General features: G+C 48.6%; 2 protein-coding genes across 2 annotated transcripts; both read left to right on the forward strand.

Moving 5' to 3' along the window:
* The first annotated feature begins 192 nt into the window (after positions 1-192).
* On the forward strand, positions 193-5587 carry LOC126509536 (GTPase IMAP family member 7-like). Its single transcript, XM_050155485.1, has 2 exons — positions 193-279; positions 3375-5587. Exon 2 carries the CDS (start codon positions 3407-3409, stop codon positions 4280-4282), a length of 876 nt encoding a protein of 291 aa, XP_050011442.1. The 5' UTR covers positions 193-279; positions 3375-3406; the 3' UTR covers positions 4283-5587.
* A 2663-nt stretch (positions 5588-8250) lies between these two features.
* LOC126509532 (GTPase IMAP family member 1-like) lies at positions 8251-12441 on the forward strand. Its single transcript, XM_050155482.1, has 3 exons — positions 8251-8385; positions 10217-10306; positions 11350-12441. The coding sequence occupies exons 2-3, from the start codon at positions 10264-10266 to the stop codon at positions 12225-12227; spliced, it is 921 nt and encodes a 306-aa protein (XP_050011439.1). The 5' UTR covers positions 8251-8385; positions 10217-10263; the 3' UTR covers positions 12228-12441.
* The last annotated feature ends 1037 nt before the right edge of the window (positions 12442-13478 follow it).

Raw genomic sequence — 13478 nt, forward strand, 5'->3', positions numbered from 1 at the left:
AGGACCCCTGAACGGGGTCTTCAGAGCCAAGGCTACCAACATAATCACTGTCTGTGACTCGATCTCACAGCAAGTACGAAAGGAAGAGATTCACCTAGCCCTAATCTGAAGGTTCAACCACAGCACAGAGCCATTTCCTCTGTTCTTCAGACTGAAACCTGTTGCCCTGGCCCCACCCCTCCAGCTTCTACGCTCAACATTTGCAGGACTGCAGCAGGAGTGGCCGTGCAGCCAGCTTCCTTGAGGACGCGTGGGAACTCAACGGTCCTGCAGGAGAAGGTGAGCCGTGGGATGGAGGACACAGAGCATGTGGGACGGGGACTGGGTGTGATGGCCATGGTGCAGCCCAGGCACTCAGTGCATGAGGTTGAGAGGCCCTGGAAGGATGCTGAGACTGTCTAGTATGTGGTTCATCATCTCATGACTAACAAAAAAGACTTGCTTGATAGGTGGTTTCTACCCATGTCATTAGCTGCGGTTGTCTGAAAACCCATCACTTTTCCTTAAGATGTCACTGCTGCCCCTGAGGCAGATTCTCAGAACTAGAAGGCAGGTCACCAAGTGTGAATGTTCCCTAACTCTCTTCAATTGCCCGCATCAAATCTCAGTGCACCAATGACTGTCAGAGGGACATCAAAGTGGGCAAGATTGAAATCCTGTTGCTGACTCCACATCTGGGTCCACCTTGTGCTTCTCAGGAAAGAGGCCATGACCCTGAAAATATGGGGGCTGGGGTGGAGGATGTGAGCTCTAGAACAGGACAGGCTGTGCTGAAGGACCCGTGTTCCTATAGTTCTGACTGAGCCTCTGAGCTGCAGTGTTTGTGGTCTGGGTCCTCTTTCATGGTGCTGGGGAATCCAACAAAGGGCTATGCACATGCTGGGCCAATGCTGTGCTGCTGAGCTATGGTTTCTGCCCTTTACAAATTTTCTTCATACAAACAGCGTTACACAGCAAGTGCCTCAATCTTTAGCGGTGGTCACACTCAGCACTGCAGGCGACCTTTACAGAACTTGCCCCGTGGAGTCCAGAGCCAACCTGACGGGTTGGTTGCACAGTCCCTTTACAAGTGGAGAGAGCTGCATCTCAAAGGGTTTAGGGATTCTCAAGAGTGGTCTAGGCCCTGCTCTCTCTCTGTAGTCTTCTAGGGACTTTCTCTGTTCACTTCTGAGCTTTGGGTTCTCAGGGTCTTCCTAGAAGCACTTTAGAAAGTTTTGAGATGAGTGTTTCTGTCTCCCAAGCTTGGCTTGTTAATATGAAAAAAAAAAAAAAACCCTGAGAGATGGGTGGCCCTCACTTGGGTAGACTTGTGCATAGCTCCACTTCCGAGAGGGAGGGCTGTTCTCACCCTCTTGTTCCTGGTGGCACATCTGGTGTGATGGCCCGCCAGCCTTTAGAATCATGACCTGAGGATGACCCAGGAAGCAATTACTTAGAGTCTGGTTATGAGGGAGTTTGGTGGAGTCAGAGGGTCTTGGCCTTCAGTGCCTGCCATGGACAGTGTGAGTATGGGGACCTAGGGCAGGTGTTGGGCATGTTGGAACAACAGTTTTCTTACCTATAGAACCAGGAAAGAAATCAATTCCCATCCAGACTCCCACGAAGTATGCACATGTGTGGAAGCAATGCATAGTGAACTGTACTTGGAGAATGCATACACACCCATTAACTCTTTACTAGAGAGAATACTACACATGCACAAAGAAGGTGAGGTGCCCATTTCCCCACCTCCTGGTCCTGGGCAGTTGCTCTGTGACATCCCATGGGACAGAGCACATCTTCTGTGTGCGTGTGAGTTAGTCACCAGTCTCCTAGTCAGGGCAAATGGGATCATTCTTTGCTTTGCCTTTTATCACTGCTACAAGCGAGGTTCTGCACCCTTCTCTCTGTATTCTCAGTGTGTCCTTGGGTACATCCTCAGATTAGATATTGTGGTACCCTGGGCAAATCCTTCAGTGATGGCCTTTCACAGAGCTGTGTGGCTTGGCTTTCCCATCTGCTGTCTGACAGTTTCTGCCCTCCCCACACTGTACCAATGGAATGTGCTGCTGTACGTCCAGACTTCTGCTAAATGTAGGGATGAGAAATATACGCTGGGCTTACCCCTTGTCTAGGGACCGTCCACTAAGTGATGGACCTTAGATACCAAGATCAGATCTCTTGATGGGCTTGCTTTTACTGCTCTGGGTTAGCAGGCAGAATCAGGAAAGACACCAAGGTATCCTGCCAGCCTCTTGTCTTGTCATCTACACTCTTTGTATGTGCATGCATGTTTAATTCTTTGATAATTTCATATCTGAGTACTGTATTTATATAATTTCTTGTGCTCAGGGTTGACTTTAACTTTTGCACTTTTTAATGATATCATTATCCATTATATTTGTAAATCATTTAGGCATTTGTTCAATGCTACTTTTTATATGCTGATCCGTATACCTGCAAGGAACAGAATGCTGGGTACAGCCTAATATTTGATAGAGTATTTTATCTACAGTTTTCCAGTGGATAGTGGAACTGTCTCTCTGTTTCTCATTCCCTCTATTTGAGTTGTCTAATTCTTCAAATACTTAGGGAAAGTGAGGTAGAAACATCTGGACTCTAGTAGAAAAGATTTTCCCCACTAACTTGCTAGCTTGGGGACTCAGTGGATAAGATGGAGACAGAGAGAGAAGGATAAACATATGGGAGGCTTGCATCCGCCCACATATCCTACAATGTCCTACAATGTGAATTCGGGCTGTGGGTTATGGCAATAACTTCATCTTCTTGAGCCCAGGCACTCTACGGAAAACCCTGGTTTGCCATAATGTGCCATGTTTATAAATCCCATGGGAATCTAGCTTGCTAATATTCTATTAGGATTTGGCAACGATAATTGTATGTGAGTTCCCTTTGCCTCCCGGAAAGCATGTGGAAGCTCTTTCCTTCCCTGGGTTCTGGAGAGTAGAATAGCATTGGAATTCTCCAGTCGCCCAAGGCTCAATATCACTAATAAAATTGTTCTGAGACACTATGGGAAGATGAGCATTTTGATGAGGGAGCCTAAGAAGTAATTTGCAATGTCTTCCATGGTTCCCTGGACTCTCTCACTGTCTGCATCCACGTGGTTCAAACCTAAAAGGGCATATTTCTGCACAGTTACACTTGTGATATAAAATCCAGACATTAGCATCTCTGTTTTCTCCTTAGAGTGGGATGGTCATCTACATTCCTGAGCTAGTCAACTCCAAACACTTTGTGTTGCTAAACCCACAGGTATCTGCTATTGCCCTGAGTTTGAGAACCTTTGCAGAAGGGAAAGATCGAAAGGTTGCAAGGGTCAGTGTGGCTTCAGTTTATCTAAACCATTTTCTTCCCTTTGACATGTGCTCAAGACCCCTGAAGTCCAGAACCTTCTGAGAAGATCATGGCTGATCCCAGTGACAACTCTCTGAGGATTGTTCTGGTAGGGAAGACAGGGAGTGGAAAAAGTGCCACAGCAAACACTATTCTGGGTCAAAGAAAATTTGATTCTAGAATTGCACCCCATGCTGTCACTAAGACCTGTCAGAAAGCATCCCGCAAGTGGAAGGAGAGAGAACTCCTGCTTGTTGATACCCCAGGGCTCTTTGACACCAAAGTCAAGCTGGAAACCACCTGCATTGAAATCAGCAAGTGTGTCCTCCAGTCCTGCCCTGGGCCTCATGCCATCATCCTGGTACTGCGGCTGGGTCGCTACACGGAGGAAGAGCAAGAAACTGTCATTAGGATCAAGGCTATCTTTGGGGAGGCAGCCATGAAGTACATGGTTGTCTTGTTCACCCGCAAAGACGAGCTGGAGGACCAGAGCCTAAAGGACTTCCTAGAAAGTTCAGATACAAACCTAAAAAGCATCATCAAGGAGTGTGGCGACCGCTGCCTGGCCATCAACAACAGAGCAGGGAAGGCTGAGCAGGAAACGCAGGTGCAGGAGCTGGTGGAGCTGGTCGAAGCCATGGTGCAGAGCAATGGCGGCGTCTACTTCTCTGATGCCATCTACAAGGATGCAGAGCAAAGGCTGGAGAGCCAAGTAGCGCTCCTGAGGCGACTTTACACTGAGCAAAAACGGAATGAAGTTAGAATAGTAGAGGAAGAGTGTGCTCTCGGGAAACTCAGCGCTCAGGAAAAAGAGGAGATGATACAGGCAATCAGGGAAAAATACGACCAAAAGATAAGACAAGAAGCAGAGAATAGCATACTCAGCCAGATTGTTGAAGGAATTAAGAAAATTCTTTTGAAAGTGTGGCATATTTTTCGTAAGTAGTCTGTGTATTTTTTCATCCATTCTAAGCATTTCTTCATCTCCCTCCCTCCCATCCTCCCTGCTGTCCCATTCCTTCAGCCACCAGCAAACTTCAGAGATAGCAGAACCAAGAATTCACTGAACCAGAGTAAAGACTCAGTGTCAGGCTCCCAGACCGGGTCACACACTCTGCACTCAGCTCCCTATGCCTGCCCTGTCTTCCCCTCTCTGATGGGCTGAAATGCCTCTGTAGCCATGGCCCGAAATCCACACTGCTCCCTATGCCAGCCTGCCCTGCCCTCCCCGCTCTGATGGACTGAAATGCCTCTGTAGCACGGAGATGTCATTTTAGGAGACCATTGCGTCATCATAGCAGCTCTGCCATGTCCACAGAGCCTGAAGTAGGGGCTCTGAACATGCTCAGATGGGACTGTAAGAGGCACCACCTCGCATGTGCCTTTAAGGACTTGTCTGCAAGCCCTGCAGACAGAAGCCCTGACCCATCCACGGCTCCCACCAAATCTGCTCCATTCCCACTACACCGCAGTTCACACTAGAGGACCCCTTGTTCTGAACAGAACACTTCCAACATAAGGCTACATTGCAAAACTCCAGACTGAGAAGATGTGTTCACCCACTCCTGAGCATGCATTTAAAGAGGTTTGTGGTGAGGAGGAGATGGCTGTTTGTGCAGCGTGAGAATGGCACCCTGGAGCAGGACATGGCACTGTCCCTGCCCAAGCTTCGTCCATGAACTGATCCAAGGAAGTGGCCACTGTCATTACATCATGAACCTTGACCCTCAAGAAAAGGACAGTGACCTAAACCCGACATCACAAATGGAAAACTCACAAGAGACATATCTTTGTGCTTCCTGTGCTGGCAGCTCCCGCCTCTCAGTGAAGTCCCTGTGCTCTCACAACTGCCTCTGGGGGTGTTTGGCTCCGCACCTGTCTCTCCTGTGAAACTTTGACAGCCAGCAATAAGCTGTCCGTTCATAGAAAAACCGCTTTACTTCCCAACGTGCAAAGTCTCGGGATTCAAAGCAAATTTAGTCCAAATTGACACGAAGCAGACTCTTTGTAGAGGAAGCAGGGGGATGACTGTGTGTATTCTGCGTCCTCTTCCCACCACAGGCAACAGAGCCGCCTTCTCTGGAGAGCACGGCCAGCCGGGCTGCTGCGGCGTTTCTTCTGGAAGAGTGGGTGTGGGGGAGAGCAACTTATAGCAATTGATCTTATTGTGAGAGTCGATATTTTCGGGGTGTGTTGATTAAACACCCTCTTAAGTCATAATCCTCACAAAGTATGCCAAGTCAAAGCCTCCCCAAGGGATAGCAGGCTAATGAAGCTTACAAGGGAGCCCTGGAAAACTTGTCAGTAACGCGCCTTTCCATCTCAGCTTGGGATTTTTAAAAATATTAAATCCATTTGTTCTTTTTGCTTTGCAATTTTTATCACATCTTTACCTGCACCTCTTCCCTTCTACAGTATTCTGTATGATTTTGCTAAAAAGTGTGCCTTAACCAAGCCTGGAGGCCTGTGATGCCAGCTAGCTGGAGAGGCTGAGGCGGGCAGATGGCAGGTTGAAGGCATGCCTCAGCTACAGAGCAAATTCAAGGCTGGGTTGAGCAACTCAGTGAGACATTGTCTTAAAATGAGAGGTAAAAAGAGGCCCAGAGGGGCTGGAGAAATGGCTCAGAGGTTAAGAGCACTGACTGCTCTTCCGGAGGTGCTGAGTTCAATTCCCAGCAACCACATGGTGGCTCACAACCACCTGTAATGAGAGCTGGTGCCCTCTTCTGGCCTGCGGGCATACATGGAGGCTGATCACTGTATACATACTAAATAAATAAATCTTTACCCCCCCCCACCAAAAAAAGAGGGCCAGAGATATATTTGTTTAATGCTACAGCCCTTGCCTAGCATTATGTGCTAGGCCCAGGGTTCGATCCCCAGCACTGAAAATAAATATAACTGCTGCTCAAACGGTAGCTACCGGCCACATGAATGCATAGTTAATCATCTGAGCTAAACTGTAGAGCACAGTCTTCTGTCACTCCAGTCGCACAGCCAAACATGGGAGCCTCACGAGCCCTGGGAACACTGTTATCATCGCAGAATGCACGATAAAGCAGAAATTCTTCACAAACAAGGGCTGTGCAAGAAACCACAAGACGGTTGTCAATAGTATCTTAATATGTCTGTGGTCTGAACCATTTCCCAGAATTGCTCTGTACCACAAGAATAAGATGAACTGTTGTGAATCAGAAGTGCGCAGCAGGCCCTGCTGACTCATTTCAGCCGTGCTCTGGTCCTTCTTCCTCACTTCTCTCTTGTATGTGTCGACTTCTATGACCACATGGCCAGACGCTATAGGACACAGGGACAAGGTTCCTTCTAAGTGTGGTGTTACAGGGGCAAGAGTGGAGAGGGTGGGCCAGGAAGATGGTTCCTTGAGGAGGTTCCCACCCCTCTAGTAAGGATGAACCTAGGGCCTCACACGTTAGGTAAGCATTACACCACTGTGCTATATCCCCAGACCCCTTTTTAGTTTTTATTTGGAGGCAGGGACTGCCTAGGCTGCCCTTAAACCCACGATACTTCCTGCCTCAAGTTCCCTAGAGTTGGACACATCTGTGTTTGTTGGGGATATCTTTAAAGCTATGCTGAGACACAGGCTCAAAGGGTGGAAAAAGAGAAATATCAGCATGCCCAACCTATAGGAACGGCCCAGAGACTGGCTTTCCCTCTAACCGGCCAGCTGGCAGTCCCCAGTGTCTGGCTATTGCCCGTGCCCAGAGGTTGCGTCTGCTGAAGAGAGATGCCTCTAGGTTAAGCGTTTTCTCCAGGGGAAGTTTACATTTAATAACCAGCTGATAGAGTTATAAAATCCCTCTTATTCAGTCACAAGATCAGTACAAATTGTAGAGTGCCTTGTGGAGTCTCCATTTGTTGTGACTGTGTCTCAGTCTAACTTGTCTTTGCCCAATCCTGTTCTTTCCTTCCCTTCTCAGCCATAAATTCCAAGACGACTCCCTAGTGGCTCTTTTCACCACCTCTCTGTCTCCCACCTCAACAGCCCATAAGCCTTGGAACCCAGTCTTTACACGCATGCACACGGATACATACACACACAAATACACATATAGGAACAGCATATTTTGCAATACTAATATATCAAAAGAAAAAATCATGTAACTATTCCAATCACCATTAAAACACATTTAAAAATAGCTCACACCTCTGAATAAAAAGCGTTTACTTAGTGAAATAGGAATGAATGAAGTCTGCATGCACTGATTTAAAAATTAATCACTAATAGCCAATATCAGCCTCAGTGATATTAGGTATTCTATTTTTTAAATTTTTCTTTTTTGTTTACTTAAGTACTGGGCATAGAACCCAGGACCTTGGGTATTCTAGGTAAATGCTCTATCACTGAGTTACACCCCTAGTCTTTGGTGTTTTGTCTTGTTTTGAGATGAGGGTCTTTTTTTTTTTTTTAAGACATGGTTTCTCTGTGTAGCCCTGGCTGTCCTTGAACTTGCTTTGTAGACCAGGCTGGCCTCGAAATTACAGAGATCCACCTGTTTCTGCCTCCCAAGTGTTCGGAGTAAGCCATGCACCACCACACCTGGTGAGTAGGGGGTGTTCTTAAGTACCCTAGAATGCTCTTAAATTTGTCATCTCACTGTCTCAACCTGGAAACTAATTTATAGTAAGAGAAATCCTTAAAGAGCAAAAGAGAACTGAAGATTAGCAGTAACCAAGTCTAGGACAGAGTGAGACCTCGGAATCCTAAATCTTCCTTCCCTCCTGTGGCTATGGCAGCGTGTTTGATGCTACTGACCCCGCTGGACACAGACACCCTTGGTCACAGTGCTTGAGTCTATAGGGAAATGCCAAGACCACAGCTGCATGGCAAATGTTTCTGTCTCTTTAAGCCGTCATCATCCGGCCTTTCTCTGGGTTTCCTGATCTCGGGGACCCAGGCCGCCCAGTGACTTCCTCTCTGCTCAGCACCGAAAGACCAAGAGACCTCTTTACTCACTCATGGCTGAAGGGAAGGCAGAAGTTCTCTGGGGCTTCTCTGGGCCACTTTAAAGTCTGTCACCAAGAAAGGTGAGCCTGAGCCTGTGAGCAGGGAGGAGAGGGGGCTGGGCTGTGAGACCCAAGTGTCTGCTGCCTCCACACCGGCATTTTACAAAGCACTGCGCAGGAGCATACCCTGCAATCGCATGCGGCGCAGGCAAGAGCTGGCGTCCAGACGCCTGAGGGGTGGTCTGGGTTTCAACTTGAGCAAGTTCAGAGGAAGTCTTTGAAGTACACAGATTTTTGATGGGCAGATCTTGTTTCCTCCCAAACTTCGTGCATACAGTATGAGAAACCTATTCTAGATCCCATTCCAGGAGCAAAGCGCTGTTTAGAAGATACCATTCCTCAAACTGCACATTCAACAAACGCAGAAGATGCTTCTGTGTCTCTATAAACCATGCCTTCAAGGCCAGTCTTGATGTGCCAAGTCTGCGCCTCTCTGAAGCCTCTTATTCTCACACCTGTATGCGTGTGCATGGGGAGGGGGCTCTAACACACCTCAGAGGAATGGAACTTGGTCATCAAGCCCTGTCCCCACCTGTCATTTAAACCTTTGCTTCCTGATTGAAGTTTGTCCCACTCCAACTATAGGGACCTCACAGTTTTTTCATGTCTACAGTGAAGAGTTGGAGAAATAGCTCATTTTCAAAAGCTGGGTGTGGATTAACCTCATGAGGAACGATTCACTTGTTCTAGCAGAACCACTGAGGATGGGTCCAAAAGATGCGATGTCCAGGGAACACCTAAATATTTCTGAGAAACATCAAGACAAGAAACTAGATAACTCCTGAGCTCTCTTAAGCATGTAGAACTGTTCTTGTTTTATATTCCCAGATAATAAAAGCCATTTGTCACCCAAGATTTCATTCATTGTTTTTTTTTTTCTCTTTGGCTTCCACTCTGAGCTCCGGGGAGTCCTGGGGGCCTGCCCTGGCCTCCCCTGAGTCCATGCACATGGTTCATTTCCCCCATGACAAGGTCTCCAAGCTCCTGCAGAAGTCTTGTTTGCTGCTCTCGGTCTTGTGGTTGCTTCTTCATTTCTGCATCATTTGTGGGAATTTGCTGATTCCCACATTCAGAACAGAGACACAGAACCACACAGTGAGTTCTACTAAAAGCTTTGGGGAGAGGGAAGAGGTGTTAACCCAACCTATTCCCAAAGCCCCTCTAGGGAGACAGGGTGTTGAGTTATGATCTTTCTTTTTCGTGTGTGTGGTGCCCACAGGGGGGAGTGTGGGAGGAAACCCATCACCTAGAGTGGAGACAAAGAGACAGATTCTGAGGTGATGAGAAATGCAGATAAGCACTCTGACAAGAATGTGGGAGCAGAGCTCTCGCCAGAGAAAAGCCAGCAAGGGCTGGAGAGTCTAAATCTGGGGTCTGTGCAGTCACAAACTGAGGCCTGTTCACTGGAAATGAGGCTGGAGCAGCAGACTAAGGGGACACCGTGCTTTGTGCTTAGGGACTCCTGGGACCAGGCACACGTGACCAGAGCGTGCTTGGCTGTATCAAATAACTGTGCAGTCAGAACATCTTTGGTGGAAGGGAAGTTTCTAAAGAGAAGGGCTCAGAAACTCATAAGACAACTTCGTGGAGCTGGTTCTTCCATCCATCTTTACTGGCTCAGGAGAGCCAGCTCAGGTTGTCACTAGCACTGCAACCATCTTTCTGGTCCCCCGGAAACTATTCTTCAAAAATCCAGATGCTCTCGATAAGAAGGAACAGCAGATTTTCCTGTGGTGACAAAAGGCACCCACCATGTCTCTGCTCACCTGGCCTCTAAAGCCTTGTTTTGCTTTGCAGTGTCCCTGCTCTTTAGACTTAGCCTGACATTGTGGTTGGTTTTGCCCGTCTGCAGGAAGGAGCGCATGAATGAGGAAATTGTGACTGAGAGTCCTGAGAAGCATGGGAGGAAGGAAGATGGCAAGAGACGAGGAAAGCACCTATGGTAATAGCCCTTCTCTCAATGCATCCCGGCTGGTGTGGGCGCTAAGGGTAGGAAGTGGGTGGAGCTTCCTCAGATCTGGAAGCCCCTGGGATAAAACAGCAGGACCCATTTGACTGTGTCTCTGCCCCTGCCCTGCTGAGAGAAGCTCACAGCTTTGACCCCCCTCCCCCATCACTGGTTCCCACAGCATGAAGAAGGATCCTAAACCTACTCTGGTCTCCACAAAAATGACACAGAGGATGGGAAACCCAGGACTAGAGTGAGCCTCACTCACCAGGTCTCCAGTGTTAGAATAGAGGGCTACCTGCGTATTTAGTATTTGGGGGGTCAGGGAGATGACTATGGGTAAAGGCACAAGCAGCCAATCCAGATAGGTTGACTTCAACCCTTGAGCCCACCGATGCAAGGATGGAACTGAGTTCTGAAACTCGACCTTTAGCCTCCACAGGACACAGTGGTATGGTGTCCCCATAGATAAAATGTAACAAAATATTATCTAAAGCGGGGCTTTCTCTTAAGGAGCCAGCTTAAGACAAGAGAGGAGAAAGAGGGAAGCGGGTGAACTCTCCTCTCTAACAGCCCAGGGAAAGGCCCACATTGTCTCCACTTCCATAGGAGAGGTGTGCCCTAGCCTGAGCACTTCCTGCTCTTATACAATTACTTGGTGGGCTGCGATCCAACCTGTGCCTGGGACTGAGGGTCTCCCCTGTGCTTGATGACCAGCATCTGTGGGGGAAACATTAGGGTCAAAACAGCATCAGGTCGGCCTGTGTGTGCAGGACCAGAGATCCTGGTAGACCCAGGAGTTATAATGGACTCTTTCTGAAAGGCAGCGGGAGCACCTACAGGTGCAGAGAATACAAAGGCAGAGAGGGAAGATGGGGAGGAGCCTGAACTCTGAGAGCCCAGAGCAGATGGGCGCACCAGCTTCCAAGGGGAGCAGGCACTGTGGTTCGTTCCCTTTAGGGCTGAAGTTTAGGACATAGGCGAGTCCCAGGGAAAAGCCGTGTCTCTGACTCAGTGTTGCCCTATCTGGTCCTCAGGCTTGGAGATGGATTCACAGATCCCAAAGGGGCCCCCACTGAGGCTCATCCTGGTAGGTAGAACCGGAACCGGCAAGAGTGCCACTGGTAACACCATCCTGGGCCGGATGTGCTTCGAATCCAAGCTGGGGGCTGTGCCTGTTACCAGATCCTGCTCCTGGGCCAACAGGAAATGGGCCGGCTGGTATGTTGAGGTGGTGGATACCCCGGATGTATTCAGCTCTGAGGTCAAACAGACCGACCCTGCGTGCTTGGAGACAGCCCACTGCTTCCTACAGACGTCACCCGGGCCGCACGCGCTGCTGCTGGTCACCCAGCTGGGTCGCTTCACCACTCAGGACAGCCAGGTGCTCGCCAGGGTGAAGCGGGTGTTCGGGGAGCAGGTGATGGCGCGGACTGTGGTGGTGTTCACTCGCAAGGAGGACCTGGCAGGAGAGTCTCTGCAGGATTACGTGCGATGCACAGACAATCGCGCGCTGCGGGAGCTGGTGGCTGAGTGCGGGGGCCGCGTGTGCGCCCTAAACAACCGAACCACTGCCCGCGAGCGCGAGGCACAAGCTGAAGAGCTGCTGGGCCTGGTCGCTGGCCTGGTGAGGGAGCACGGGGGCGCGTACTACTCCAATGAAGTGTATGATCTGGTGAGGACCCTGCAGGGGTCTAACCCCGAGGACCAAGTCAGCAAGGTGGCAGAGATGGTGGCAAGACGCATGCAGAGGCCCCTGCGCACCAGGCTGCTAACTGGGCTGTGGGACTGGCAGAAATCTTACAGGAAGAGCTGGAGACGGGGCGTGGCTATTTTCCTGGGTGTGGCCTTTCTGATCTACCTGCAGGTCTACAGAAAGACGCCTCAGGCCATTGGGGACCAGAATAGCAGATAATGCTGGTCTTAGAAGATGTTTTAACTAGGAAGAAAATCTTTTAAAAAAGGAATACTTAGATCTCTGCTCAGAGCTCGCAGTACTGTGGGAAACACGGTATCAGCTTTGCAAAGGCTTCGGAGGTGATGAGTCTCAACTTTAACTACTAGAGTTTAAAAAAAAATAAAATTTGTCTAACTAAAATTTTCCTTTAGACCTTTTCATCATCCCTGTGTGTCAGTCTTCCCTTAAAACAACAAATACTCCTGGTAGCTTGTAAATGGGGACAAAATCATAACACAAAGAGAACAAGCATTTTCTTTTCTTTTTAAAACTTATTCTTTGGTAATTTCATATAATAAATTTGGGTCATATCCTCTCACTTTCCCCAAGTCCTCCCAAGTCCCCACCACCTCCCTCCTCTCAGAACTCCATGGTTTTTTGTTTGTTTGTTTGTTTTATGTCTTAACAACAGCACAAAGCAGCATTTGTTGGCCAATACTTCTGAGCATGAGACCTGCCCTGGGGTGTGGCTGATAGACCCAGTGTCACTTCATTGAAGAGAATCCATTTTCCTTCCCCCAGGAGTTAAAATTTGTGACTAGTTTCTTGGTTGGAGGGGGCATTTATGTCTGGCTTACACTTGCTCGGGTGTTGGGCATTCCGCCACAGCCTCTGTGATCACGTGTGCACCTGCCCTGTTGTGTCTAGAAAGTTGTTTTCCTGAAGTCACCCAGCAGCTGAGGCTCTTAGAGTCCCCCTGCCTTCCCTACAGAGATCTCTAACAAGATAGCGGCCAGGGTCTGGAAACTGGCTCCCTAATTAACAGTCACGAGGACAGAAGGGTCACCGCCTGCTTTCTAGAGAGCACAGGCACGTGGCTTCTTTGGGCTTAATTTGTTTCTCTGTGAAAATAGATATCGAGTTTGGAAGCTATCAAAATTTTTTTTTATTTTTTTTCTTTAAACAAAGGGATTATTTCAAGATGGGCTTGATGGCACATGCCTGCGACTCAGGAGGCAGAGGCAGGAGGATCGGGTGTTCCTAGCTCAGGGCCCTGGGTTCAATTTCTAGTCTGGGAGGGTGGTATTAATGTGTGAACTCTTGACAGTTAGGTTTCTGAGAGATTCTGGCTTTGTCTGAAGAGTTACAACCTGCCAGGATGGAACAGGGTCTGTTGATTTCCTCCCTGCCTCCCACCCTGCCCTAACAAACCGAACCAAACTCATTCCAGCGCTGTCTGCTAGGTTGAAACTACATGAAAATGTAAAA

Source organism: Alexandromys fortis, unplaced genomic scaffold, assembly GCF_014885135.2.
Source record: "Alexandromys fortis isolate MF-2015 unplaced genomic scaffold, M_Fortis_MF-2015_v1.1 scaffold_93, whole genome shotgun sequence".
NCBI classification, from domain to species: domain Eukaryota; kingdom Metazoa; phylum Chordata; class Mammalia; order Rodentia; family Cricetidae; genus Alexandromys; species Alexandromys fortis.